At 35.2% G+C, this 26,683-nt stretch overlaps 1 protein-coding gene across 1 annotated transcript in view; it reads left to right on the top strand.

Annotated features, from left to right (window-relative positions):
• Nucleotides 1-1,261: 1,261 nt before the first annotated feature.
• The window catches only part of stk39 (serine threonine kinase 39), a gene marked incomplete at its 5' end in the record, with an annotated part of 101,186 nt that continues 75,764 nt past the window's right edge, over nt 1,262-26,683 (top strand). Inside the window, 3 exons of the mRNA XM_056466097.1 lie at nt 1,262-1,395; nt 3,651-3,699; nt 3,814-3,879. Of these exons, the coding sequence (XP_056322072.1) occupies nt 1,262-1,395; nt 3,651-3,699; nt 3,814-3,879 (249 nt within the window). The remainder of the gene's footprint in view (nt 1,396-3,650; nt 3,700-3,813; nt 3,880-26,683) is intronic.

Below are 26,683 nucleotides of genomic sequence, written 5' to 3'. Positions count from 1 at the left end.
CAATTTTAAGTTTGCCAGCAGGTGGCGCTATAACTTTATGGAGTTATTGGCATGTAAACATGTTCAGGTCAGGACACTTATCAAATGTGTGAGGTTTGAGGCAGATCGGATCATGCATGCCTGAGTTATAACAACTTGATGTTTCATGGCGAATCATCAAAGTTTGCGAGTGCGCCACGGACACGCCCATCGACGAAAACTCTAGACCTTCACAATATATCATCGATACTGCTTTCAGATGACACCACTCAAATTTGGTGCTGATATGATGAAATTTGTGCGAGGAGTTTGTTTTACTGTAAATCATGTCATTTCCTGTAGCCAGCAGGTGGCGCTATAACTGTATCGGGATATTGGCATGTAAACATGTTCAGGTCAGGACGGTTATCAAACGTGTGAATTTTGAGGCTGATCGGATAATGCATGCCTGAGTTATAACAACTTGATGTTTCATGGCGAGTCGTCAAAATTTACGAGGCCGCCACGGACACGCCCATCGACGAAAACTCTAAAGCTTCGCAATTTAACATCGCCAAGGTCTTTAGATGACATAACCCAATTTTGGTGTCGATCGGATGAAATCCCTAGGAGGAGTTCGTTAAAGTACAACGCCTGGAAATGTCAAAATCGCCACTTTTTCGCCGCAGGAAGCCATAAATATCCGACTTCCTGTTGGGTTTGAGATATCGCTCCTTGAGACTTTTTTGTAGGTCTTGGCATGTTTGAGGTGTGTGCCAATTTTCGTGCATGTGCGTGATTCGTGGCTCGGGGGCTTGTCCGTATCAATTTTCTAGGTGGCGCTGTCGAGTCATTTTGCCACGCCCACTTCCGAAGCCTATAACAAACGTAAATTTTCGCCACTTCTGGGGCGTGTGCAAATTTTCGTGAGTTTTCGGGCATGTTTAGACCCTCAAAATCGCGATTCATTCGGGAGAAGAATAATAATAATAATAATAATAATAATAATAATAATAATAATAATAATAATAATAATAATAATAAACGGAGCAATTCCAATAGGGCCTTGCACCGTTCGGTGCTCGGTCCCTAATAAAAAACGGAGCAATTCCAATAGGGCCTTGCACCGTTTGGTGCTCGGTCCCTAATAATAAAAAACATTACAGATACAATAGGGCCTACGCACCGTAGGTGCTCGGTCCCTAATGAAAGACTTGGAAGACTTCTTGAACCTATCAGTAGCATTGAATTCATTTTGTCAACCTTATAAATATGATAACATTTTCATATTTGATGTTGACAGGTTTTAATGCTCACGCTGCAGAACGATCCTCCCTCCCTGGAGACTGGGGTCGAGGACAAAGAGATGCTTAAGAAGTATGGGAAATCTTTTAGAAAACTTATATCCTTGTGCCTTCAGAAGGACCCCGCAAAGAGGTAATTTCCGCTCACAAATTGATCATCTTTTGTTCACGTATCAGTAGAGTGCCGAATAGTGACCAAACGGTTCCACAAAGCTTTTAATACTGTAGGCAAACACATTGATGGGAATTGTGTGGTGTACGTTATTGAATCGCAGTTCATCGTCTGCCCTTTGTGTCCTCCCTCTCTGTTTGTTCTCTGTAAAGATAAATCGCAGTCAATAAAAGAAATGCCACACAGACAAATTAGGTCTGATTATGGTCAAATAGATACGGATGGACCAATGCAATCCTGAGACAGTAAATTGCTGCTGGTCTGTTTACCGTCTGTATCAGAGGTCTCATCTGGACATTGGGTAGTAGGGCTGTAGTGGTGGACTGAAATACATTGATAATACAAGAACATGGTAAATATGATGATGGTGTGTGTGTAAAATGTATATAAAAATATTAGTGCTTGGCAGTGATTAATGGGCATTGTTTAATTCATTCATCAAAAAGAAAATAAAAAAAATATTTACAAATGAGGACATATGCTTGAGAAAATGTCTTTATATTTAGATATTATATATATATATATATAACACATATATATATAACACTTTATATATATATAACACAAATTTGTACTATTCATTAATTTAACAATATGAAAATTTAACACTCCTTGGGCACCAAAGATGGCTGGAAGATGACCAGCTAAAACCAGCTTGACCAGCCTAGCCAGACTGGGGGCCCAGCCATGTCCAGCTTAAACCAGGCTGGTCAAGCTGGTTTTAGCTGGATTTAGCTGGTCATTTTCCAGCCTGACCAGCTAGGACCAAGCTGGAAATGGCTGGAAACGGCCAAAACCCCTCTAAAACCAGCCTAGTCAACCAGCTAAAACCAGGCAACCAGCCTAGGGTGGTTTAAGCTGGATTTTCAGCAGGGTTTTAAGAATTTTTGTCTGGGAAAATTATTTTCAATCAGCCAAAGTGGCTAGTGGGAGTGTACGTCTTATTTTACGTCCCACGTAACATTTTATGTTATTCGTTATTTTAAGTATTTTACGTGTACGTCCCGCATTTGGCGGGTTGGCGGGTGTTAATGTAAAGACCTGTATGTATGTATATATATATATATATATATATATATATATATATATATATATATATATATATATATATATATATATATATATATATATATATATATATATATATATATATGCTATTAAATAATTTAACAATATAAAAAATAAGGTTTTTAAACGCTCCTTAGGCACCAAATGTGTTTTTCTGTCAAAATAAAGCCCTATCATTAAAATCAAATGAACAACTGAATAAAATAAAGGGAAAGACTTCATTTTGATGGTCTTTTTTGCACATTTTATTGTTTCATTGTTTGCATTGCAACTACATGCCAATTACTTCTCATTTGAGTAATAGTAGACTGTCTGCTTACTATCTGCTGATACTGCTCCTTCAACAGACATTTAACTGACTAGAAGAAACTTTGTACTGTTACATGTCAACTTACACTAAAACTAACCCTAACCACAACCTAACAGTCTACTTATAATCTAATGTAATTATGTGGCATGTAGATCCAATGTAACTTAAATTCAACAAAATGCGTTAAAGGGACCATCAAAATGACGTGATACCAAAGTAAACGTCACTTTCATAACTTCATAGAAGATTTTAAATAATAATAATAATAATCATAATATTAGTAATAATAATAATAAAAATAAAATAATAATAATAACAATAAAATAATAATAATGTTGTTATTAATAATAAAAATATATAATAATAATACTACTACTACTACTACTACTAATAATAATAATAATAATAATAATAATAATAATAATAATAATAATAATAATGAAGATCATAATAATAGTGATCAACTTAATCATAATGGTGATACAACTATTATTATTTTTATAAGTAGAAGTAGTAGCAGTAGTAGTAATAAATTATTTTAAAATGCCCTACAGTTTAGTAGAATATTATAATTAATTCTTTAATCATCAGTTTCATTGTAATGTTTGTTATTGATTGTTATGATATGTATACTTAGAGTATAAATATGACTGGAAGCCATTATAAACCAGCCTTGAGAATGTTTGAAAAATGTTGGCTGGTCGAAAATAAAAATCTGAACTTTTCTCCAAACTTTGCAAAGCAAAAAAGAAAACCATATAGTGAGTCTCGAAACATGGACTCTATCTAAAAATGTCAGCTTGGACTGCTTTAACCGTGGCTCTTCTCATCTCCACAGGCCCACTGCAGCCGAGCTTTTGAAATGTAAATTTTTCCAAAAGGCTAAGGTACGTCAGTATACTCTCCCTCCATACTTCAAATGCTTTAACCAGTGCCTCGCAGCGGTCTGTCACTGATATATACGTTCTGCATTTCCCCCCCCTCCTGCCTCTGTGTTGTAGAATCGAGAGTACTTGATTGAAAAGCTGCTTACTAAAGGACCAAATATAATCCAAAGAGCCAAAAAGGTAACGCTGTCTCATTCTCCCAGTCTATTTTTGTTTCCACACAGGCCACATGGGTCTCTCTGCTCTTATGTTCGGCAAAGTGCTCTCCTGTATTGATTAAACAGTGTAGCTTCTTTTGATTGAGGGATGGGAAGCTGTAATGTTTCTCATCTGCCCTGAACACTCGCTCAGAGTCTCACTCGTCTACTCATATACACTAAAGATGCACTCCAACTTATTACTGTAAGAGCCGCTTATGCATTGGTGTCAGTGATGAACTCCTGACCAGAGAGTGTTTGCTGCTTTATCTCTCATAGATGCTGTGTTTGTCTATGTATTGTTTTGTTTTTTCCCCCAAATGATCTCCATTGCGCTATTGTATTTTGCTCCGTTATATTATCTCATTCTGTATGTTTTAGCACTCTATCTTCCAATCGAATGCTGTAATATATACTAGGACTGACCAATATATAGTTTGAGCATTGATTTTGCATGTGTGTATCCGCAATACTCGCATCGCAGGATAACTTATTACATATTTAAATACAAAGATATTATTAAAGACTATTTATTATTGTTGTATACAACATTTTATACAATAACAAACATGTTATTTTATGTTTTAATGTTCAATTTCTATATTTGAATACTGTTAAACTGCCCAGAAAACCAGAAATCACTGTTTATTTAACTTTTAATTTTGCTCTTTCGTATTTATATATTTATATACACTACCTGTTGCTTGTTCAAGCTTTAGGTTCAACAAATAATAACTTGACTTTTAGTTGATCATTTGGTATGAGAAGTGGCTTATATGAAAGGCAAAGGCTTCTAGATTATGCTTATTTTACCAAAATAAAATATGATCAGGCCTTGATTTTGAATTATTTCATTAGGACAGTAAGGTCTGACTTTGCTTAGACAGAAGTCTCGTCACTTAACAGAAATAATGTCCAGTATAGAATATAAAGTCATGCTGCAGTGGAAACAGAATGAATATTGTGTCTGACTCCATCATGAGCTTGGAGGACTGCATCCATACATCTCTGCAATGACTCAAATCACTTATTGATAAAGTCATCCGGAATGGCAAAGAAAGCGTTCTTGCAGGACTCCCAGAGTTCATCAAGATTCTTTGGATTCATCTTCAATGCCTCCTCCTCCATCTTACCTCAGGCATGCTCAATATTGTTCATGTCTGGTGACTGGGCTGGCCAATTCTGAAGCCTTCTTTGCTTTCAGGAACTTTGATATGGAGGCTGAAGTATGAGGAGTGCTATCCTGCTGAAGAATTTGCCCTCTCCTGTGGTTTGAAATGTAATGCGCAGCACAAATGTCTTGATACCTCAGGCTGTTGATGTTGCCATCCACTCTGCAGCTCTCTTCCATGCCCCCATACTGAATGTAGCACCAAACCATGATTTTTCCTTCACCAAACTTGACTGATTTCTGTGAAAATTTTGGGTTCATGCGGGTTCCGGTAGGTCTTCGGCAGTATTTGTAATGATTGGGATGCAGTTCAACAGATGATTCAGCAGAAAAATCGACTCATCTGCCATGCTAAGTTATTATTTGCTGCTCTTACAACTGGAAGTGACGACAAGACTACAAAAAGCTACAAAAAGTAAACATTTGTCAAAGCTAATTTTGCTATTTATTTTAAGTAAAAAACAAACAAACACACACAAAAAAACCCTATAGTTTACCTGTATTCCTCCCTGTGAAGACGCACCCTTGTGGCTTCCTATAGGTCTTTTGCAGTATTTGTGATGATTTTGCTGTAATATATATGTTATTTCACAATATAAATATAATTTCCTGCAGATGATTTGAATAGCTTTATTTGGAAAGATTAGATCGACTGGGATGATCTTTTTCTATGCAGTGCATCTGCATGAAATATAAATTAGAAGCATTTAAAATACGACAGAGCAAAAATAAAGTTAAATAAACAGTGCTTTGTTTTTCTGGGGAGTCTAACAGTGTTCAGGAACAGAAATTGAACAGTCAAGCATAAAATAACATGGTCATCATGGTGTAAGTTTGTTAAAAAACAATAATATCTTTTAATCTTTAAGAAATGATCCTGCAATGTGAATATTGTGGATACACATTGCAATATCGATGCCTAAACAATATATCGTTCAGCCCTAATCTGAAATCTGATGAACTCTTAACACTTCATGCTCTATTTTAATAATCTAGACACAAAGTCTAAAGTGCATGGCGCAAAAGAATTAAGGATGTGTTCGAATCCACTTTTGCTATTTTAAGGATGGAAAAATACACTCTGCGCCCCGGCGAATCTAAACTTGTTTTTATTAAAGCAAATATAAATATACATATAATAAATAATACCACTACTAATAATAACATTATACAAATGCAAATTGTCATGAATAAACTGAAAAAATCCCCCAGACATGAAGGCAGTGTTTTTTTTATTTATGTAGAAAATAATAAGTTTTGTAACATTTTAATCCTTAAAATAGTTTTCATATGTGAAGATATTTGTGTATTGTTGTACATCCTGTGTGTATTCAGCCATGTGTAAGTTTTATACCTTCACAGGCTCAAAACTAACGCGCTCTGCACTGGACTTTAGACATGATTTGACTTGGTCTATGGCGCAATCTATTTCAATATCAAAAATATCAACGCGCCAACAATGCGCCTTAACACACCTCTTTTATAGATCAGAACACAGATGAGTCCACAAAGCAGTGCAAATTTGCTAATTAAAGAGCCCCTATTTTTCATTAAAGAGGTCATATTTTGGTTTTGGGGTCTCCAGCAACAGGCTCATATGCGCACAAGCTTTTATGTCTTATAATCTGCATTTATTTTTACCTAATTATCCCACCGACTCCAATATGAACCGTTCAGTGATTCATTTATTGCCAAACCTCTTCTCAGTGCGAAGCTAATCTGCGCTGATTGGACTGATGACCCAGTCTGTTGTGATTGGTCGACTGCGTTCAGCGTGAGACAGAGAGAAATGCCCACCATGGCTACAGTATAAAGTAGCAGAGAGTATGTGAGAACTCAATGCAGGAATGCAATAAAGCAATGCAGTTAAACTCCAGCATATTACTCTACTCTAAACCCTAACCCCAAGTAATAACGGCACATATTCAGTGTTAATCCACACAGTGGCAAAAGCTGTTTTGAAAATTGGCCGCGCGTGTGAGGAACAGCTGATGGTGGCCATAGCAACAAACAGCAGCGGATCACTAGTTCAGAATCGCATCTAAATCAGTAAAGGAAGAAGCACACGTCGTGTTTTTAACGTGGTTTTGGACACAGTATGTGAACAGCCCCATACAGATTTAACCTGAGAGAGATGGTACAAGCACTGATCTATAATAGAGACGTGATTACCGCGCGGGGCGATTACAACTTATAACACACAATTAAACACATATTTTGCAAACTACACAAAACAAGGCAACAATTTTAATCACACTTACATGTTATGATCTGGAGGAAGAAGAAACTGGTGCATATGAACTGTAACAGTTACTGACAAAGTCCCTGTCAAAGTCTGACAAATTCATTCATCATCATTTTCATCCGTTTATCCGGGGCCGGTCGTGGGGGCAGCACTCTTAGGAGAGAACTTCAGACTTCCCTCTCCCAGACACTTCCTCCAGCTCCTCCGGAGGGATACCGAGGCGTTCCTAGGCCAGGTGGGAGACATGGTCTCTCGAGCGTGTCCTGGGTCTTCCCCTGGAACACCTCCCTAGATAGGCATCCTGGAGGCGTCCGAAACAGATGCCCGAGCCACCTCAGCCGACTTCTCTCGATCTGGAGGAGCAGCGGCTCTACTCCGAGCTCCTCCCGAGTGACTCCCGGGTGCGCCCTGCCACCCTACGAAGGAAACTCATTTCAGCCGCTTGTATCCGAGATCTTGTACTTTCAGTCATGACCCAAAGCTCATGACCATAGGTGAGAGTATGAACGTAGATTGACTGGTAAATCGAGAGTTTTGCCTTTTGGCTCAGCTCCTTTACCACAACGGACGGGTACATCGACCACATTGCTGCTGCTGCACCAATCTGCCTGTCAATCTCAAGCTCCATCCTTCCCTCACTCGTGAACAAAACCCCAAGATACTTGAACTCCTCCACCTAGGGTAAGGTTTCCTCCAACCTGGAGATAGAGGAGTCTGACAAAGTCTTATACATAATAGTCTCTGCTGCTCCTTCAGTAGCAAACGGTCGGCGAATCCATAGGTTATTGTATCAATCATCAGAAAAATGACAGGAACAAACATAGCACACGGTTGGCTATACTGTGGTGTTGTTGTGAAAATGAACTTTCACCCTTTATTCCCCGTAGCCGAATCTCCATCTGTCAGTGATCGTCAACTTTGCGTCATGATCAGTTCCATTGTCCGCTGCACCTCAGCTAGTGTGTGGAGGGAAAGCTCGTTCACATTTTACCAGAACTTTAACTTCATATTTGGTGATGTACCGTGTCAATGTTGATGCAATCAATCAAAAGATCTGAACCCAACTCGATTCATTTATTCGACTCCGAGTCTACTATTTCGCCAAAGAATCAATAGTTTTAAACACAGTGCACTTTCAGATTTAAACCTCAGCTGGATGTTTTCATTCACTTAGTGCTGTTACACACTGCTTGGAAGCTCATTTTCAAAAACCCATGATAGGGGCTCTTTAAACAACGTGAAATTTAGGGTTGCTCTGGTCTGAAAATAGCAACAAATTGAGCCATACATGTCTTGCACCTTATTGCGCCGGGTGTATGATAGGTCCCTTCATTTTTTTTGATGAGAATAAAAAATAAAGCATTAATTTTATTTCAATCTGTTTCACTTTATAACAATCCAATAATAGGTCTTATTGCGTGTGGTGTGTGAAGATGTAAAATTCGCTCTCTTTCACAGACATCTAATGTCTCTGAGCTCTGATGGGCTATGAAGAAAAATGAGCTTTAATGCAGACAACAGGGGGCTGCGTTTAAACAGCCATTTGCATGGCAGGCTGCCTGTGGACTACTTCTGCTCAGTCAGAGACCGAAAGGAGGGGCTTTCGGCACCCCAAACCTCCAGCCCAATAAATGATGAGAGAAATGGCTTGTAAAGAGCCCTGCACATTCATCCATCTATTTCAGAGCAGGTACAGAGTGTCCTGCTGGAGATGGAAGCAGAGGCTGTGACATTGATGGCTTGAGATGATGGGGGATGTGGGTGTTTTTAAATGTGGGATGCTGTGTAGAGGATGACAGAAAGGATGAGAGGAATTGACTGGGGGATGTGTAGAATATTCACTATTATTTCGCTGCTAATTTAAGAACGGAAAAATACACTCTGGCCCCTGTGCATGGTCTAACGGTATTGTGCTTATTCTCTTAATGACTTATGGGTGTGTTTTGATCATGACGTGCATTAAACCAATCAGAGTCTCCTCTCGCATTCCCTTTAAGAGTCAGTTGCATCACGCCATGGCGCATTTGCTATTTACATGGCGGACTTTGACTAAGTGGAAAAACTGAACACTTCACTAGCAAGAAAACAGTTAAACAGACCATCTGCAGCACGAGGAGAAAGAACGAGCCTCCTCCATTCCTCCTCTTTACTTTCTCTTTATTTGACTTACTCTTTACTCCTTTACTTTCGTGGATGAGGAAACGGTGTTGTACGCACTCCACTAAAGACATCTATTAGCCTACATATTTAATTTAGTTTAAGCACAAAGATTTTCTTCAAAACTATTTCTAAATTCAGTTCTAATTTCTAGCAAATTAATAAATGAACAATAATAACAAAGTGTGGTCAAAAAACTGAGTTATATCCAAACACACGTCCTATTCTTATGCCTCATATGGTGATGCAGACGTCTCCAAAATCCAACAGATGGACAAATCTGAACTTGTTTTTATTAAAACAAATATAAATATGCAGATAATAATAATAAAAATAATAATAATAATAATAATAATAATAATAATAATAATAATAATGGTATTATTAACATTATACAAATGCAGATTGTCATGAAAAAAAAAGGACTGGAAAAAGTCCCCTGACATGAAGGAGCCTTGGAGGTAGGGTTTTTTTATATTTACAGTTGAAGTCAGAATTATTAGCCCACCTGAATTAATAGTTCCCCTGTTTATTTTTTCCCCCAGTTTCTGTTTAACAGAGAGACGTTTTTTTCAACACATTTCTAAACATAATAGTTTTAATAACTCATTTCTAATAACTGATTTATTTTATCTTTGTCATGATGACAGTAAATAATATTTGACTAGATATTTTTCAAGACACTTCTATACAGCTTAAAATGACATTTAAAGGCTTAACTAGGTTAATTAGGTTAACTAGGGGGGTTAGGGTAATTAGGCAAGTTATTGTATAATGATGGTTTGTTCTGTAGACTGTCAAAAGACATTGCTTAAGAGGGCTAATAATTTTGACCTTAAAATAGTAAAAAAATATAACTGCTTTTATTCTGGCTGAAATGAAACAAATAAGACTTTCTCCAGAAGAAAAAATATTGTTAGAAAATACTGTGAAAAGTTCCTTGCTCTGTTAAATATCATTTTGATTAAAATCACAGGAGCGGGAATCATTTTGACTTCAACAGTAAATAAAGGAAAAAAAATAAAAATGAATAAATAACAGTAGCATTTTAAAAACGTAATAAATACGTACAGTTGAAGTCAAAATTATTATTTGATTTTTTTTTTTTTTAATAATTAAATAATTTAAATTTTGTAAAATTTCCCAAATGTTTAACAGAGCAAGGAAATTTTCACAGTATGTCTGATAATATTTTTTCTTCTGGAGAAAGTCTTATTTGTTTTATTTCGGCTAGAATAAAAGCAGTTTAGAATTATTTAAAAATATTTTAAGGTCAAAATTATAAGCCCCTTTAAGCTATATTTTTTCAATAGTCTACAGAACAAACCATCGTTATACAATAACTTGCCTAATTACCCTAACCTGCCTAGTTACCTAATTAACCTAGTTAAGCCTTTAAATGTCACTATAAGCGGTATAGAAGTGTCTTGAAAAATATCTAGTCAAATATTATTGACTGTCATGATGGCAAAGATAAAATAAATCAGTTATTAGAAATGAGTTATTAAAACTATTATGATTAGAAATGTGTTAAAAAAATCTCTCTGTTAAACAGAAATTGGGGAAAAAAAATAAACAGGGGGGCTAATAAGTCATGGGGGCTAATAATTCTGATTTCAACTGTATGCTTTTGTTGAACCCATCTATTTTAAAATAATAATATCACTATGTAGTTTACTAGTGAAAAAAAACTACATTGTCCATGATGCTGCGCAAGAAATTCCACCAATCAGAGAGCTTCTAATATCGGGGGGGGGGCATATTTAGCTCGCCCACTCCATTCATCATCAGAGCACACTGCACAGATTACAGTGCAGCCACACACACACACACACACACATATATCAGGTCTGACTCGTGAAGAGAAATCGTTCCAGCAGATGCATGTAGAATTGATTTTGGTGATGTGTGATGGTATTTCGGTTGTCTGAAGCGCTTTCAGTAATAGACTCTTCCCAATGAATTACTGTATTAATGGGAGGGAGGGAGGGCCGCTTGTCTGAGTGGAACGGAGCCCATGTGCGCTTGTTAGATTCCACAACAGTTGCAGTCAACCGAGGCGTCGCACACCTGTGGGAAATGCTGCTTTAATTAGATGTTTAAAAGTGTGTTTGCAGCACCTCACCCTGGTAATTGAGTTGTTATAGGGCCGGTATAGAAGTAAAGCTCATCCGCTAAAAAAAAACTTGTCAACAATTGGCTAGAAGAGACTCTGGCTGCTGTGATTGGGTCACTGGAGGTCAGTGGAGATGTCTGCTGCTGCTTTTTGCTGGTCGATGGCGGTTTGCAGCTTAATCGGGTGATGGATCACTGTCTGTCCTCTTGTAGGTAGTCACCGCATTGCATTGCAGCCTGTAATATCTCTGGCCACAGCCACTGCACTGCATAAGAATCAAGTTTAAAGCAGTGTTTTTTTGCCTTGTTTGTGGATGTTTTGATTATTTTTAGCTTAATTTAAACTTTTTTGGGGTTATTTTTCAAGATAATAAAGCATTTAAAATGTATTTGTTTTAGGATTTATTTTAAGTAGAAATTATATCACTTAAATTATATCAATTATATCAAATTTAATATTTGTATTTTAATAAATGTTTATAAAATATATATACATCGCACAAGGATCGTGTTTTAAGCAGTATTTTTGCCTCGTTTGAGGACGTTAAGATGATTTGATCATATTTTTTTTTTTTACTTAATTGTTTTTTGTTATTTTTCAAGATAACAAAGCATTTAAAATATGTTTGTGTTTTAGGTTTATTTTAAATATAAATTATAATAATTTATATTTGCATTTTTTAATAAATTAAAATATATAAAATAATATATATATACACACACACACACACACACACACACACACACACACACACACAAAACAAACGTTTTTGTCTACTTGCCAAAAACCAGTGTTGCCAGATTGGGCGATTTTGTAATTATGTTACAGTATTACAGTATTTGTATTTTAATAAAATACATATAAAAAATATACTGCACAAGGATCATGTTTTAAGCAGTATTATGCCTTGTTTAAGGAAGATTAAGATTATTTGTTCGTATTTCAAGAGAACAAAACATTTAAAATTATTTGTTTTTGGTTTTATTTTAATTATAAATTATATTATTTTATATTTGTATTTTTTTTTTTTAATGGTTAGAAATATACTGCACAAGGATCATGTTTTAAGCAGTATTTTTGCCTCGTTTGAGGATGTTAAAAATATTTTTTTTACTTAATTTTATTTTTTTGGTCATTTTTCAAGATAAAGCATTTAAAATATGTTTTGGCTTTTATTTTAAATAAAAATTATATTATTTTATATTTTTATTTTAATATATAAAAAATAATATAAACGCACACACACAAAAAACGTTTTTATCTACTTACCAAAAACAGCATTTCTAATTTTAATTTGATGAAACTGGATTCACTGAAGTAACTGAAACTAAAAATGAAATAACAATTGCCATAAATAACTGTTAGCATTAAAAAAAAAAATTGTGTTTTATTCATTCATTAATTTTCTTTTCAGCTTAGTCCCTTTATTAATCAGAGGTTGCCACAGTGGAATGAACCACCAACTTATCCAGCATATGTTTTGAGCAGCGGATGCCCTTCCAGCTGCAACCCATCACTGGGAAACACCCATACACTCTCAATCACACACATACATTACAGCCAATTTTAGCTTACCCAATTCACCTATAGCGCATTCTTTGGACTGTGGGGGCAACCGGAGCACCCGGAGGAAACCCATATGAACACGGGGAGAACATGCAAACTCCACACAGAAATGCCAACTGACCCAGCCAAGGCTCAAACCAGCGACCTTCTTGCTGTGAGGCGATTGTGCTACCCACTGCACCACCGCGTCGCCCTGTTTTAGGTTTTATATCAAATAGAAATTATTTTATTTTATATCTGTATTTTAATAAAATATATTAAATAATATAAAAATAGACACAGACACACACACATGCACACGCAACATCCCAAAACAAACATTTTTGTCTACTTTGCCATAACTAAAGTTTAAATTAAATTATAACAATTATTATAAACAACTATCTATATTTTTTCAATAAAACAAAGCATTACATTGTGTTTTAGATTTTATTTTAAATATAAATTATATTATTTTGTGTATTTATTTTACTAAAATGTCTAAAAATACCTAAAAACATATACATAAACACAAAAAACAAACATGTTTATCGATAATTTAGTTTTCATGCTGTCTTCAACAATGAAAAAAAGAGACCATTTCTACATGTGCTTGTCATCACTAATACAGGAAAAAGTCTCATGATATTACTACAAGTCAAAATAGACGGTAGTGTTATTTGATCCTTCAGAAATTCTTCTAAAATGCTGCTTTGCTGTTTAGCCTTTCATTTATTATCGTCATCAGAACCGACGGATGTTTTACTTAGTTTTTGTGCCTCGTGGCTTTCTTTCAGGACTGTTTGAAGAACAGAAAGTCGATGTGTTTGCTGCAGAGGCAGTGTGTGTTTCAGGTGCCCATCACATTGTCAGTCACACTCAAAATCTGTATTATAAAACTGAATCACTTTCTGAACTCATGAATATCATTATGCAGGATGTGTGAATGTCAGCGCTGTGTGTGTGTGTGTGTGTGTGTGTGTGTGTGTGTGTTTGAATATATGGTTTATAAGGACACAAATGTGCATTGGGATTGATACATACACCTGGTGTAAAAGGATATGTCCTCATAAAACATAAGGCTTCAAAATGATACTAAGTGTTTTTTTTTGAGCTACAAATTTTCCCTGTTTAGATTTAAAGGTGTTTGTAAGTTTTTGACTCCTCTAAAGCATAACAATACCATAATATGTTTGCAGATGTTTTAATAAACATGTGAATATCCATGATTATCTGAAAAACAATGCTGAAGTCAGATATTCTGCTTTGAACATGTGTTTTCCATGCCGGAACATCTGTCTTTGTTTTGGTCATTTAACCCGCCCACTGCCACTTTAGCCAATTATATTTCAAGAGTTCCCACTTAGATATTCTTGGCATTTAAAGCAGGTTTGGCATGCTGTCCCGGGAAAGAACCCTGAGCTCGGAGATATTTGAGCCCAGGGCTCCCGCCCAGTTAATAAGCATATCAGGAGATCCGAGATCAGGTAGGTCTCGAGAGCTCCCCCTTTAGAAAAGGGAGGAAAAGGAGGAGATGGGGTGGAAGGGGGGATTCTTCCAAACGAAGATAGAGCAGTAGGGAGAAAATGATCCATTTATAGTAAACTAGGATCACTCTGATTGGATTATTACTGATTACAGATGAGCGGCCAGTCGTGCTCAATCATATCACATGCTCCTCTCGAAATTAGTTTATAAAACTTCACTTCAGCACCCCGGGTTGCCTCGGTGGAAAACGTCGTATTTCATTCCTTCAGTCAGGAAGGCTCTCAAAGCATGCGTCCGTGACGGAAATGCGACCTCAGGTGGACAGTAGCAGACTCCGAAATGAGACGCAAATTCAGAGTTCCACATGAGATTATTAATTAGCTAAAAATATAAATATTACAAACATAAACATTAGGTGAGCAGGTAACCGAGTGTCCTAACAACACGCTACCTGAGGAGATTTGCAGTGATAAGCAATTTGGCTGTTTGCACAAGACGAAACACGACAGAAATTTATACACAGCCATTCAGAAACACAGAATAGTGCACTCACTGCACTCTAACGAAATGGTAAGGTTTATAATCTAATTAATACATATTAAACCTCTTTAACATTATTAAATGTAGATGCTGAATCACTGATATATGTTGGTTTGCACTGAGTCACAGTTCTGAAGCTCAATTTCAAACGGTTTATTTTATTTTCAAGATCTGAGGTGAACTATCTGCTGCTGCTTTCAGTAGCATGGCTGTTACGACTTCTTGATGTTAGACTAGGAACTGAAGTAAGCAACATTTATATTATGACAGCTTCAACGCTTCCCATTAACTTTGAATGAGTGAGGCGTTGCCGAACTGCATTATGGATCTGTCGGCGCCGCTTCAGGGGCGTTGCTCACTGCAGAAGTTGGGACTTGCTCAACTTTTCAAGCGCCGACGGAAGCGTCAGCCAATCAGATCGCTGCATGCAAATACACCAGCTCAGGCAGTGGCTTATTGCTGACTAATTTCATTGACTGACGCTGCTATGATGATCGCGTCAGCCCCAACTTCAGACACGCCCTCTGTCAAGCGTTGACACTGAAGCCCCGTGTGAATGGGGCGTAACACATTATCAGCATTTAACACTGAATGAAGCACATGAGGTGTACCTGAGGTGATCATTGTCAGTTTTCTGTTGTTCAGCTGCAGAAATAGAAGCCGTTTCTAATATATCAATTTCAGGTGTTGATTAAAACAAAAATGCTTTTTAATATGGAGAATATTCCTTCTATCATATGCCTTTGCTTTTAGTTAGAAAACGGTTTAAATCTACCTTAAATCAGCCTTTAGGCCCGATAGTCAGGCACACTCTCGTCAATCTGGCAACCTGCACTTGCGTAGATTCGTCAGGAGGAGGAGCCGAGTGAAAATGTGTTTTGATCCAGGAGTGCAATACCTAGTTCAACCACTGGGTGTCAAACTTACATACTGCACCTTTAAGTATGTGCCCAATTGTGACCCGTGTGTGTGTGAGAGTGTGTTTCTGTGTGTGTGTGTGTGTGTGTGTGTGTTTCTCAGTATCCAATCAGCATAAGGCTGTGCATGAAGAAAAAATCTCAGTCATCCCTGGACTCTCTGACCTGAACAATTCCTGACAGACAGACAGATAGACAAGCATCTTTCCTCTTCCTGTCCCTGTATTCCTCCATGTCTGATTCTCTCTTTCTCTCCATCTGTGTCTCTGTCCTCACTGTGAGTCTCTCACAGCACTGCAGTATTCAGCAGCTGCGTTCTCTTCAGGCTCGTGTGCAGAGGAGCAGGATCTGACCTTGGAAACTGAAAGCGTGTGGTCAGTCCAGTCCAGTAGAGCGAGACACAGATAAAGTCAAGAGAATCATAATGTAAAGGTTATTTAATATTGATTTGACCAAACCATATAGAATGTAAAAAAAACAGCATGGCTACTACTACCAAAATAATAAACACTAAGTTAAATGATTAATTAAATAGTAACTAAATAGTTTTCCAGTGTTGGGTTGCGGCTGGAAGGGCATCCACTGTGTAAAACATATGCCAGAGTAGTTGGTGGTTCATTCCGCTGTGGCGACCCCTCATAAATAAGGGACTAAGCCAAAGGAAACATGAATGAATGAATGAATAATTTAATAAATAGTAATACTATATTATAATAAATTAATAATAATAACAATAATAATATTACATTACTACTACTACTAATAATAATAAATAATAAATCCATTAAAAAATTCAAGGATAATTTATTTAAATTTTTATGTTTTAAACCACAATTATTATTATTATTGATAATTAAAATAGCAGCAGTAGAAAATAATAAACATGCAGTAAAATAAAAATGCCAAACTTCTGCCATTGTTATTATTTTATTATATTATAATATTAAATATTTTATTCTAATATATTTGTATTTTATTAAACATTTGTTTAAATTTTTAACTGCTGCATCTCTATTTATTTATTTCAAGTATTAATGCTAATTAAATCATAAAATGTAATAATAATAATAATAATAATGATAATAATAATAATAATAATAATAATAATAATAATAATAATAATAATAATAATAATAATAATAATAATAATGTTTATAATGAAAGATTTAATAAATGATTAATGACAATTATTGCATCACTTTATATTCTTCTTCTTCTTCTTCTTATTATTATTATTATTATTGTTATTATTATTATTGTTATTATTATCATTAGTAGTAGTAGTAACCTAAGCACCACCACTACTACTAGTTCTACTACTACTACACTATAAAAATATCGGTAAATGAGCAGTTTTCCGTATTCTGTTATTGATGTTTTTATTTTGTATTTTCCCTCATTTATTCATGCTTTTTGTCACAGGGAAAATCAAGAGAATTATAATGTAGTGTTTATTTAATATTGAATTGCCGAAACCATGGGCTGTAAACAAACAAACAAACAAACAAACAAACAAACAAACAAACAAACAAACAAAAAAATAGCATGGCTACAGCTACCAAAAATAATAAACACCACATAAAATAATTGATTAAATAGTAAATAAAATAATAAATCATGCTTTCATTTAAAAAAAAGAAGTTTAATTATTAAAATGTTTATGTTTTAAAAGACAATTGTTATTAATGACAGTAAAAATAGCAACAGCAGATATAAACATTTAGTAAAAATTGTATTATTTTAATATATTTTAAAATTATTACATATAACATTAATTTGTTTGCTTCTCTATGTATTTATTTTATGATTAATGCTATTTAAATATATATATATATATATATATATATATATATATATATATATATATATATATATATATTAATAAATATATATTAATAAAGAAACAATCAATAAATGATTAATGACAATAATAACATCACTAACAACATTATTTCTTGTTATTATCAGAATTAGTGTTAGTATTAATATTTACTGCTACTTCAACAACAACAACAACAACAGCAACAACACTGTAAAAATACCATACATTTGCAGTTTTCATTTTTTTGTGATTCTTGTTTTTATTTTGTATTTTTCCCCATTTTTTATTTATGCTTTTTATTTTTGCTTTTATCCAGCAGCGAGACACTGTGAAAATCAGGAGAATTATAATGTAGTGTTTATTTGATGTTGAGTTGTCGAAACCATAAACTGTAAAAAAAATAAATAAAAAAAACACACAGTATGGCTACTGCTACCAAAATAATAAACACTAAATAAAATAATTGATTAAATATTAACTAAATAAAATAATCAAATAATTTATTTTATCAAATAATTTTGTTAAAATGGTTTATTTAAATTGAAGCGTAATTAATTTTTATATTTATATTTTAAAACAATTATTATTAATGATTAAAAAATAGCAGCGGTAGAAATAAAATTATGAGAATATTTTAAAAAATTCTGCCATTTTTATTATTTTATTATATTTTTAAAAAATCATTATTTGTATTTTATTAATTGTTTGCATGTTCAATTGTTTAAACTGCTGTTTCTCTATGTATTTATTTTCCCAGTATGATATTTAAGATAATACAATAATAATAATAATAATAATAATAATAATGACACTTTTAATAAATGATTAATAACAATAATAGCATCACTAACAACATTATTATTAATATTATTATTAGTAGTATAAGTATTAGTAGTACACTGTAAAAATTAGCCATAAATGGATGGATAGATTCTTATTTTTATTTGGTATTTTACCCTTTTTATTTATGTTTTTGTATTGCATTTTGAGATCTTGATCTATCGTCCAACAACTTTTAACCTTAAAATTTGGATAAAGTGACTTTTATTATCATTTTCAATAGTTTAAAGTGATATATTGCCTTGGTTGGTGTTGTATATTACGCTACAAAAATCTGGTAATAAACTGCCAGTACATTTTCTATTTTACTTATTATTTATTATTCATTATATTGTTTCAAACTAAAATGTCAATAAAAGTCCCTGTTAAAACTGCAGAGTTGAATTTTCAACATCAAAAGTCAATCGAGCAGAGATCAACATCCCATAATGCAAATAACAACCGTAAACAAATACAGAAACCTTTAATTAACAGATAGTTTTTAGAATGTAGTAGTAAATAAACATTTATTTAAAATAATAATGATATTCTTTCTATTCAAATGTTAATATTATTAATAATTGATGTCTTGAAATAAATAGTCAGTGCTAATAAACAAAATAAAAGTCTCCTCTTATTCTATTCAATTTTCCCTTACCTTCTGCAAGCTCATACATCTTGACTCCCTGGAGTAAATCTATTACAAAGAAAGAGTCAAGGTCATGCAATTTTGACAGGAGATAAGATGTGATCTTGCGTCGTCACTTACACCTGTAATAAGCTCTGACATTGTGTCGTTGATCTGCAGTGAAGTGTTTTTACAGTGTTTGTCCAGCAAGAGGCGCTGCAGGTCACGGTTTATCTCTGCGCTGTACTCACATTATTTTGAGTTATTTTCAGCTCAAATTGTAATCATCTCCTCAGCTAAATTAAAGATGTAAATCAGAACACACAGCTTTATTTCTGTCTTCTGTCTTTTCCCAGTCAGAGTGAATAAAGCTTTAGTGTCATGACTGTAAACATGTTTACTTTATTGCTGCATATTTATTTTACAAGTACAGTATTTTGTTATTATGGTCCCACTTTACAATAAGGTTTCATTAGTTAATGTATTTACTAACACAAACTGATTATAAACAATACATTTTTGCACATTTATTAATCATAGTTAAACATTTACTATTAGTTAATGCACCATGAGTTAACATGAACTAACAATGAACGACTGTATGTTCATTAACTAACATAAACAAATACTGTAGTAAATGTGTTGTTCATAGTTTGTTCATGTTAGTAAATGCATGAACTAACATTAACCGATACAACCTTATCGTAAAGTGTTACTGTTATTATTTTAAAATGTATTCGGAAAGCTTATTGCATTACATACAAGTGCACTTATTATTGTACATTTATAGTGTGTGTGAGTGCGCGCGCATGTATGTGTATAATATAGATATTTATGGAAATATACATGTATTTTTCATTCAAGTATTATTCATTATACACTATACATTATATATTCATTATATGATAAATTATAATGTACACTTTATGTTGTACATTTAAAGTGTGTGTCTGTGTATTTATGTATGCGTGTATTAGTATTAGTAGTGGTATATTGTTTACTGTACTTTTCACACTATGGGAAATTTTCTCTGGCTTAACAGTATACCACCACATCAAAATACACAACACAGATACCACATACATGTTTCTATAAAACATACAATTTAATTATATATACAGCGTTCAGCATAATTGAGGACACCTCATTTTGAAAATGGCTATTTTTATCCATTTCTCTGTGAACATAGGCAATGTATTTTGGTGCATTTGAATAAAACAGATTTATTAAACAGATATATTTATTAAAATAATATTTTAGTCACCAAACAAATTTAGAAATCGAAAGACAATACAATTAAACTCAAGAAAAATATTGCAAAAAAAAAAAAAAATTACAACCTACAAAATTGCAACAATTTTTTTGTGCTTCTCTTGATTTTTCCTCCTTTTAAATTTGTGTTTAATATTTTTCTATATCATATAAATTTGGCTGTACTGGTTTTTGGACCATTATTGTAAGTTATTTTGTTAGATTAGCTCCAGATTTGGCTTCAGTACTGACTAATCTAATATATATGCACAAATATAATATTGTATAGTTTCCGATTAAAAATATCAGTTTAAAAGAGAGAATTGTGAGGAGTGTACACATATACATATATACATACAGTTGAAGTCAGAATTATTAGCCCCCCTTTGAATTTTTCTTATTTATTAAGATTTTAACAGTTTACCAGAGCAAGGAAATTTTCACAGTATATCTGATAATATTTTTTCTTCTGGAGAAAGTCTTATTTGTTTTATTTCGGCTAGAAGAAAAGCAGTTTTTTAATTTTTTAAAAATCAGTTTAAGGTCAAAGTTATTAGTCCCTTAAAGCTATATATTTTTTTCGATAGTCTACTAAACAAACCACTGTTATACAATAACTTGCCTAATTACCCTAACCTGCCTAGTTAACCTAATTAACCTAGTTAAGCCTTTAAATGTCACTTTAAGCTGTATAGAAGTGTCTTAAAAAATATCTAGTCAAATATTATTTACTGTCATCATGGCAAAGATAAAATAAATCAGTTATTAGAAATGAGTTATTAAAACTATTATGTTTGAGTTGGAAAAAAAAATCATCTCGCTGTAAACAGAAATTAGGGATAAAGGAAACGGGGGCGAATAATTCTGACTTGAACTGTGTGTGTGTGTACATATATATATGTGTGTGTGTGTGTGTATATATATATATATATATGTAATATTTACAAAAATACTCACATCTTAATGCTGCCTAATTATCATTAAAATATCATTATGCAGAAACAAAATGAATTATATAATTTATTATTAAATAAATGATTATTATCATTATTATAATATATATATATATATATATATATATATATATATATATATATATATATATATATATATATATATATATATATATATTTATTTATTTATTTATGTATTTATTTATTTATTAATATATTTGTATACTTTATTTTATTTGTAAAAATAATTTTATTTGTATTTTATTTTCATTTTATTGTATGATTTATTCATTTTTATATTTGTAAGAGAGATGGCAGTCACAACCATTGTCGTGTTTTTTTAATATTTGTTATTATTATTATAATGTTCTACTCTTTATACACACACCGTTATGAGGTACACCTCATTAGTACTGGGTTGGACCCCCTTTTGACTTCAGAACTCCCTTAATCCTTCATGGCTTAGATTCAACAAGGTGCTGGAAATATTCCTCAGAGATTTTGGTCCAGATTGACATGATAACATCATGCAGTTGCTGCAGATTTGTCGGCTGCACATCCATGATGTGAATCCCCCGTTCCCCTAATTCTAAAAGTGCTCTATTGGATTGAGTTCTGATGACCGTGGAGGCCCTTTGAGTACAGTGAACTCCATTGTCATGTTCAAGAAACCAGTCTGAGATATTTGAAGTATTTGACATGGCGCGTTATCATACTGGTAGCAGCCATCAGAAGATGGGTACATTGTGGTCATATAGGGATGAACATATTAAGCCACAATACTCAGGTAGGCTGTGGAGTTGACACAAGAAAATTGGCGTTGTGCCAAGAAAATATCCCCCACACCCTTACACCACCACCACCAGCCTGAACTGTTGATACAAGGCAGGATGGATCCATGCTTTCATGTTGTTGATGCCAAATTCTGACCCTACCATCTGAATGTCGCAGCAGAAATCGAGACTCATCAGACCAGGCAACGTTTTTCCAATCTTCTGTTGTCCAATTTTGGTGAGCCTGTGTGAATTGTAGCCTCAGTTTCCTGTTCTTAGATGACAGGAGTGGCACCTGCTGTGGTCTTCTGCTGCTGTAGCCCATCTGTCTCTAGGTTGGACGTGTTGTGCGTTCAGAGATGCTCTTCTGCATACCTCAGTTGTAACGAGTGGTTATTTGAGTTACTGTTGCCTTTCTATCAGCTGGAACCAGTCTCGCCATTCTCCTCTGATCTCTGGCATTAACAAGGCATTTGCGCCCACAGAACTGCCACTCACTGGATATTTTCTCTTTTTCAGACCATTCTCTGTAAACCCTAGAGATGGTTGTGCGTGAAAATTCCAATAGATCAGCAGTTTCTGAAATACTCAGTTTTTGAAATAGCCTGTCTGCCATCAACAACCATGCCACATTTAGTCACTTAAATCACCTTTCTTCCCCATTCTGATGCTCAGTTTGGACTGCAGCAGTTCATCTTGATGCCTCGTCAGTTGTCTACATGCCTAAAGGCATTGAGTTGCTGCCATGTGATTGGCAGATTAGAAATTTGCGTGTACCTATTAAAGTGTACATCCATGATGCGAATCTCCTGTTCCCCCTAAATCCGAAAGGCCGGTGAGTGTATGTATTTATATGGGTCAGTTTTCAAAAAAATAAAAAATAAATACAACACCAATGACAACAAAAGATTGGCTTGCAGCTTAACGACCACAGGAAAAAATGTGTGTCTCTTGGCAAAAGCAGTTGAGATTGTCTGCCATTTTTCAGCTCTAGTTTAGTCTTGAAGTGTGCGCGGTGTAAATCTCCAGCGTGGGGACTCGGCACCGGACGATGGATGGATGGATATTTTTCAGGTTAAAGCTGTTTTCTCCTCAGTGTGTGGTTTTGTCCATAGAGCGGAGCAAACTTCAGACAGTGTCATTGATTGAATGCTGTCTAATATCCACAGTCCAGAGTATCATATTTCACAAGCGGACAGAGGATTTACGCTCTTCTGGGCCTTTCTGATAGAGTTATCACTGCTTCTGGGATTAAACGGATCAAACTCGGGTGTAACTCCAGAAGTGCACATTTACACCATCAGTCTGACATGAGAAACATCCAGCTAAAGAATGATTTTTGATATTATACACTCACCGGCCACTTTATTTACCTGTCTAACAGCTCGTTAACGCAAATTTCAAATCAGCCAATCACATGGCAGCAACTCAATGCATTTAGGCATGTAGACATTGTCAAGACAATCTGCTGCAGTTCAAACCGAGCATCAGAATGAGGAAGAAAGGTGATTTAAGTGACTTTGAATGTGGCATGGTTGTTGGAGCCAGACGGGCTGGTCTTAGTATTTCAGAAACTGCTGATCTACTGGGATTTTCACGCACAACCATCTCTAGGGTTTACAGTGAATGGTCCGAAAACGTGAATATATCCAGTGAGCGGCAGTTCTGTGGGTGCAAATGCCTTGTTGATGCCAGAGGTCAGAGGAGAATGGCCAGACTGGTTCCAGCTGATAGAAAGGCAACAGTAACTCAAATAACCACTCGCTACAACTGAGGTATGCAGAAGAGCATCTCTGAACACACAACACATCCAAGCGGATGGGCTACAGGTGCCACTCCTGTCAGCTAAGAACAAGAAACTGAGGCTACAATTCACACAGGCTCACCAAAACTGGACTGTTGAAGATTGGAAAAACATTGCCTGGGCTAATGGGTCTCGATTTCTACTGCGACATTCGGTAGGGTTGGAATTTGGCATCAGCAACATGAAAGCATGGATCCATCCTGCCTTGTATGAATAGTTCAGGCTGGTGGTGGTGTAATGGTGTGGAGGATATTTTCTTGGCACACTTTGGGCCCATTAGTACCAATTGAGCATCATGTCAACGCCACAGCCTACCCGAGTATTGTTGCTGACCATGTCCATCTCTTTATGACCACAGTGTACCCATCTTCTGATGGCTACTTCTAGTATGATAACGCGCCATGTCATAAAGCATGAATCATCTCACACTAGTTTCTTGAACATGACAATGAGTTCCCTGTACTCAAATGACCTCCACAGTCACCAGAACTCAATCCAATTGAGCACCTTTGGGATGTGGTGGAACAGGAGATTCGTATCATGGATGTGCAGCTGACAATTCTGCAGCAACTGCGTGATGCTATCATGTCAATATGGACCCAAATCTCTAAAGGGGCTGCACTTACTTTGTGATTAAGCTCTTTTATATATACACACCATTATTAACATATTATTAATATGTGTATATCCTATATATATATATTGTATAAAAATATAATTACCCGTCATTTCACGGATATAGCTTATAAACAAATGGATATCCAATTCATGTGCCTTTGATCGCTTCAAACAAGCTTCTTTTTTAACGTTTGAATTACAGCAAATTGGCAAATAACTTGTGGCGCAGTGGGTAGCGATTTTGCCTCACAGCAAGAAGGTCGCTGGTTCGAGCCTCGGCTGGGTCAGTTGGCATTTCTGTGTGGATGTTCTCTAAACGTTGGAGTAGGTTTCCTCCGGGTCCTCTGGTTTCCCCCACAGTCCAAAGACATGCGCTACAGGTGAATTGGGTAAGCGAAATTGTCCATAGTGTATGAGTGTGAATGATTATGTATGGGTGTTTCCTAGTGATGGGGAGCAGCCGGAAGGGCATCCGCTGCGTAAAACATATGCTGGATAAGTTGGAGGTTCATTCCGCTGTGGCAACCCCAGATTAATAAAGGGACTAAGCTGAAAAGAAAATGAATGAATGGCAGGTAACTTATTCATTATATCAGATGTGTTGGTGTTTTATCAAATTGACAGAATTTAAGGGCCTTGTTGAGCAAAACTGAGCTGCTCTGTATATCAGTGGATGTCCAGATGATGCTTTTGCATGTTCTGAAGAGGACAGATAGTGTGATATTTCAGCTGTGGTTACAGACACTGAACAGGACTAAAGATCTGGCCTTTCTGTTGAAGTGAAGAAGATGAATTAAAGCCCACCTCACTGACCCACAGAAACAAGCTCAGACACCAGCTGCTCATATCCAATCGGGACGCTCTAGAGGGAGACTTCTGGAGGAACAAAACCACACTCATTTCCTCCACAGAGAAATTGATTTTAACAGGCATTTATAAAAATGCCTAGTTGGAGCTCTGAAGATCTTAAAAAAAGTGACATGCTTCAGTAGAAGCCAGGCAGAAACATTTCTGATTGCAGAACAGTAATAGTATTGTCATTTGTGTGTATATATAGAATAAATATATATAAATATTTTTTTTATATTTATTTTTAAAGAGCTTTTAACCTTTAATGGATAGAATAGTGGAGAGAATTGACAGGAAATAGTTGGGAGCACAGAGAGGGGAAGGGTCGACAAAGGACCTCGAGCCAGGAATCGAACTCTGGTCGCCGGGAGCACCATGGTGCTATATGTCGGTGCACTTAACCACTAGGCCAGGGGTCACCAATCTCGATCCTAGAGGGCCAGTGTTCCTGCAGGGTTTAACTCCATCTTACCTCAAAACACCTGCCTGGGTGTTACAAGTATACCTAGTAAGAGCTTGATTAGCTTGTTCAGGTGTGTTCAATTATGGTTGGAGCTAAAATCTGCAGGACACCGGCCCTCTAGGAACAAGTTTGGTGACCCCTGCACTAGGCTATTGGCGCCGACATAGAATAAATATAGAACAGTAAAATACAGTTGAAGTCAGAATTATCAGCCCCCCTGAATTATTAGCCCCCCTGTTTATTTTTTTCCCCTATTTCTATTTAACGGAGAGCAGATTTTTTTTTCAACACATTTCTAAACATAATAGTTTTAATAACTCATTTCTAATAACTGATTTCTTTTATCTTTACCATGATGACAGTAAATAATATTGTACTAGATTTTCTTTTTTTAAATATAAAAAATAAACTAAAAATTATTAGGGGGGCTAATAATTCTGACTTCAACTGTATATAGAGAAGTCATTTTTTTATTTCTAGCACTTTTGAATCGTAGATTAACATAGGCCATGTCTACACATACATGGGAATTTTAATTAACCGAGCTTTTCCCGCCTTTCTGCCGTTAGCTTAAACTGTTAGCATAAAGCTATGCAGGACAGGTGCGACACGCACATGTAATGATTGA

This window comes from Danio aesculapii, chromosome 9 (assembly GCF_903798145.1).
Source record: "Danio aesculapii chromosome 9, fDanAes4.1, whole genome shotgun sequence".
Taxonomy (NCBI): Eukaryota; Metazoa; Chordata; class Actinopteri; order Cypriniformes; family Danionidae; genus Danio; species Danio aesculapii.
The sequence above is the reverse complement of the archived record's forward strand: the minus strand, read 5'-3'. Positions and strand labels throughout refer to the sequence as shown.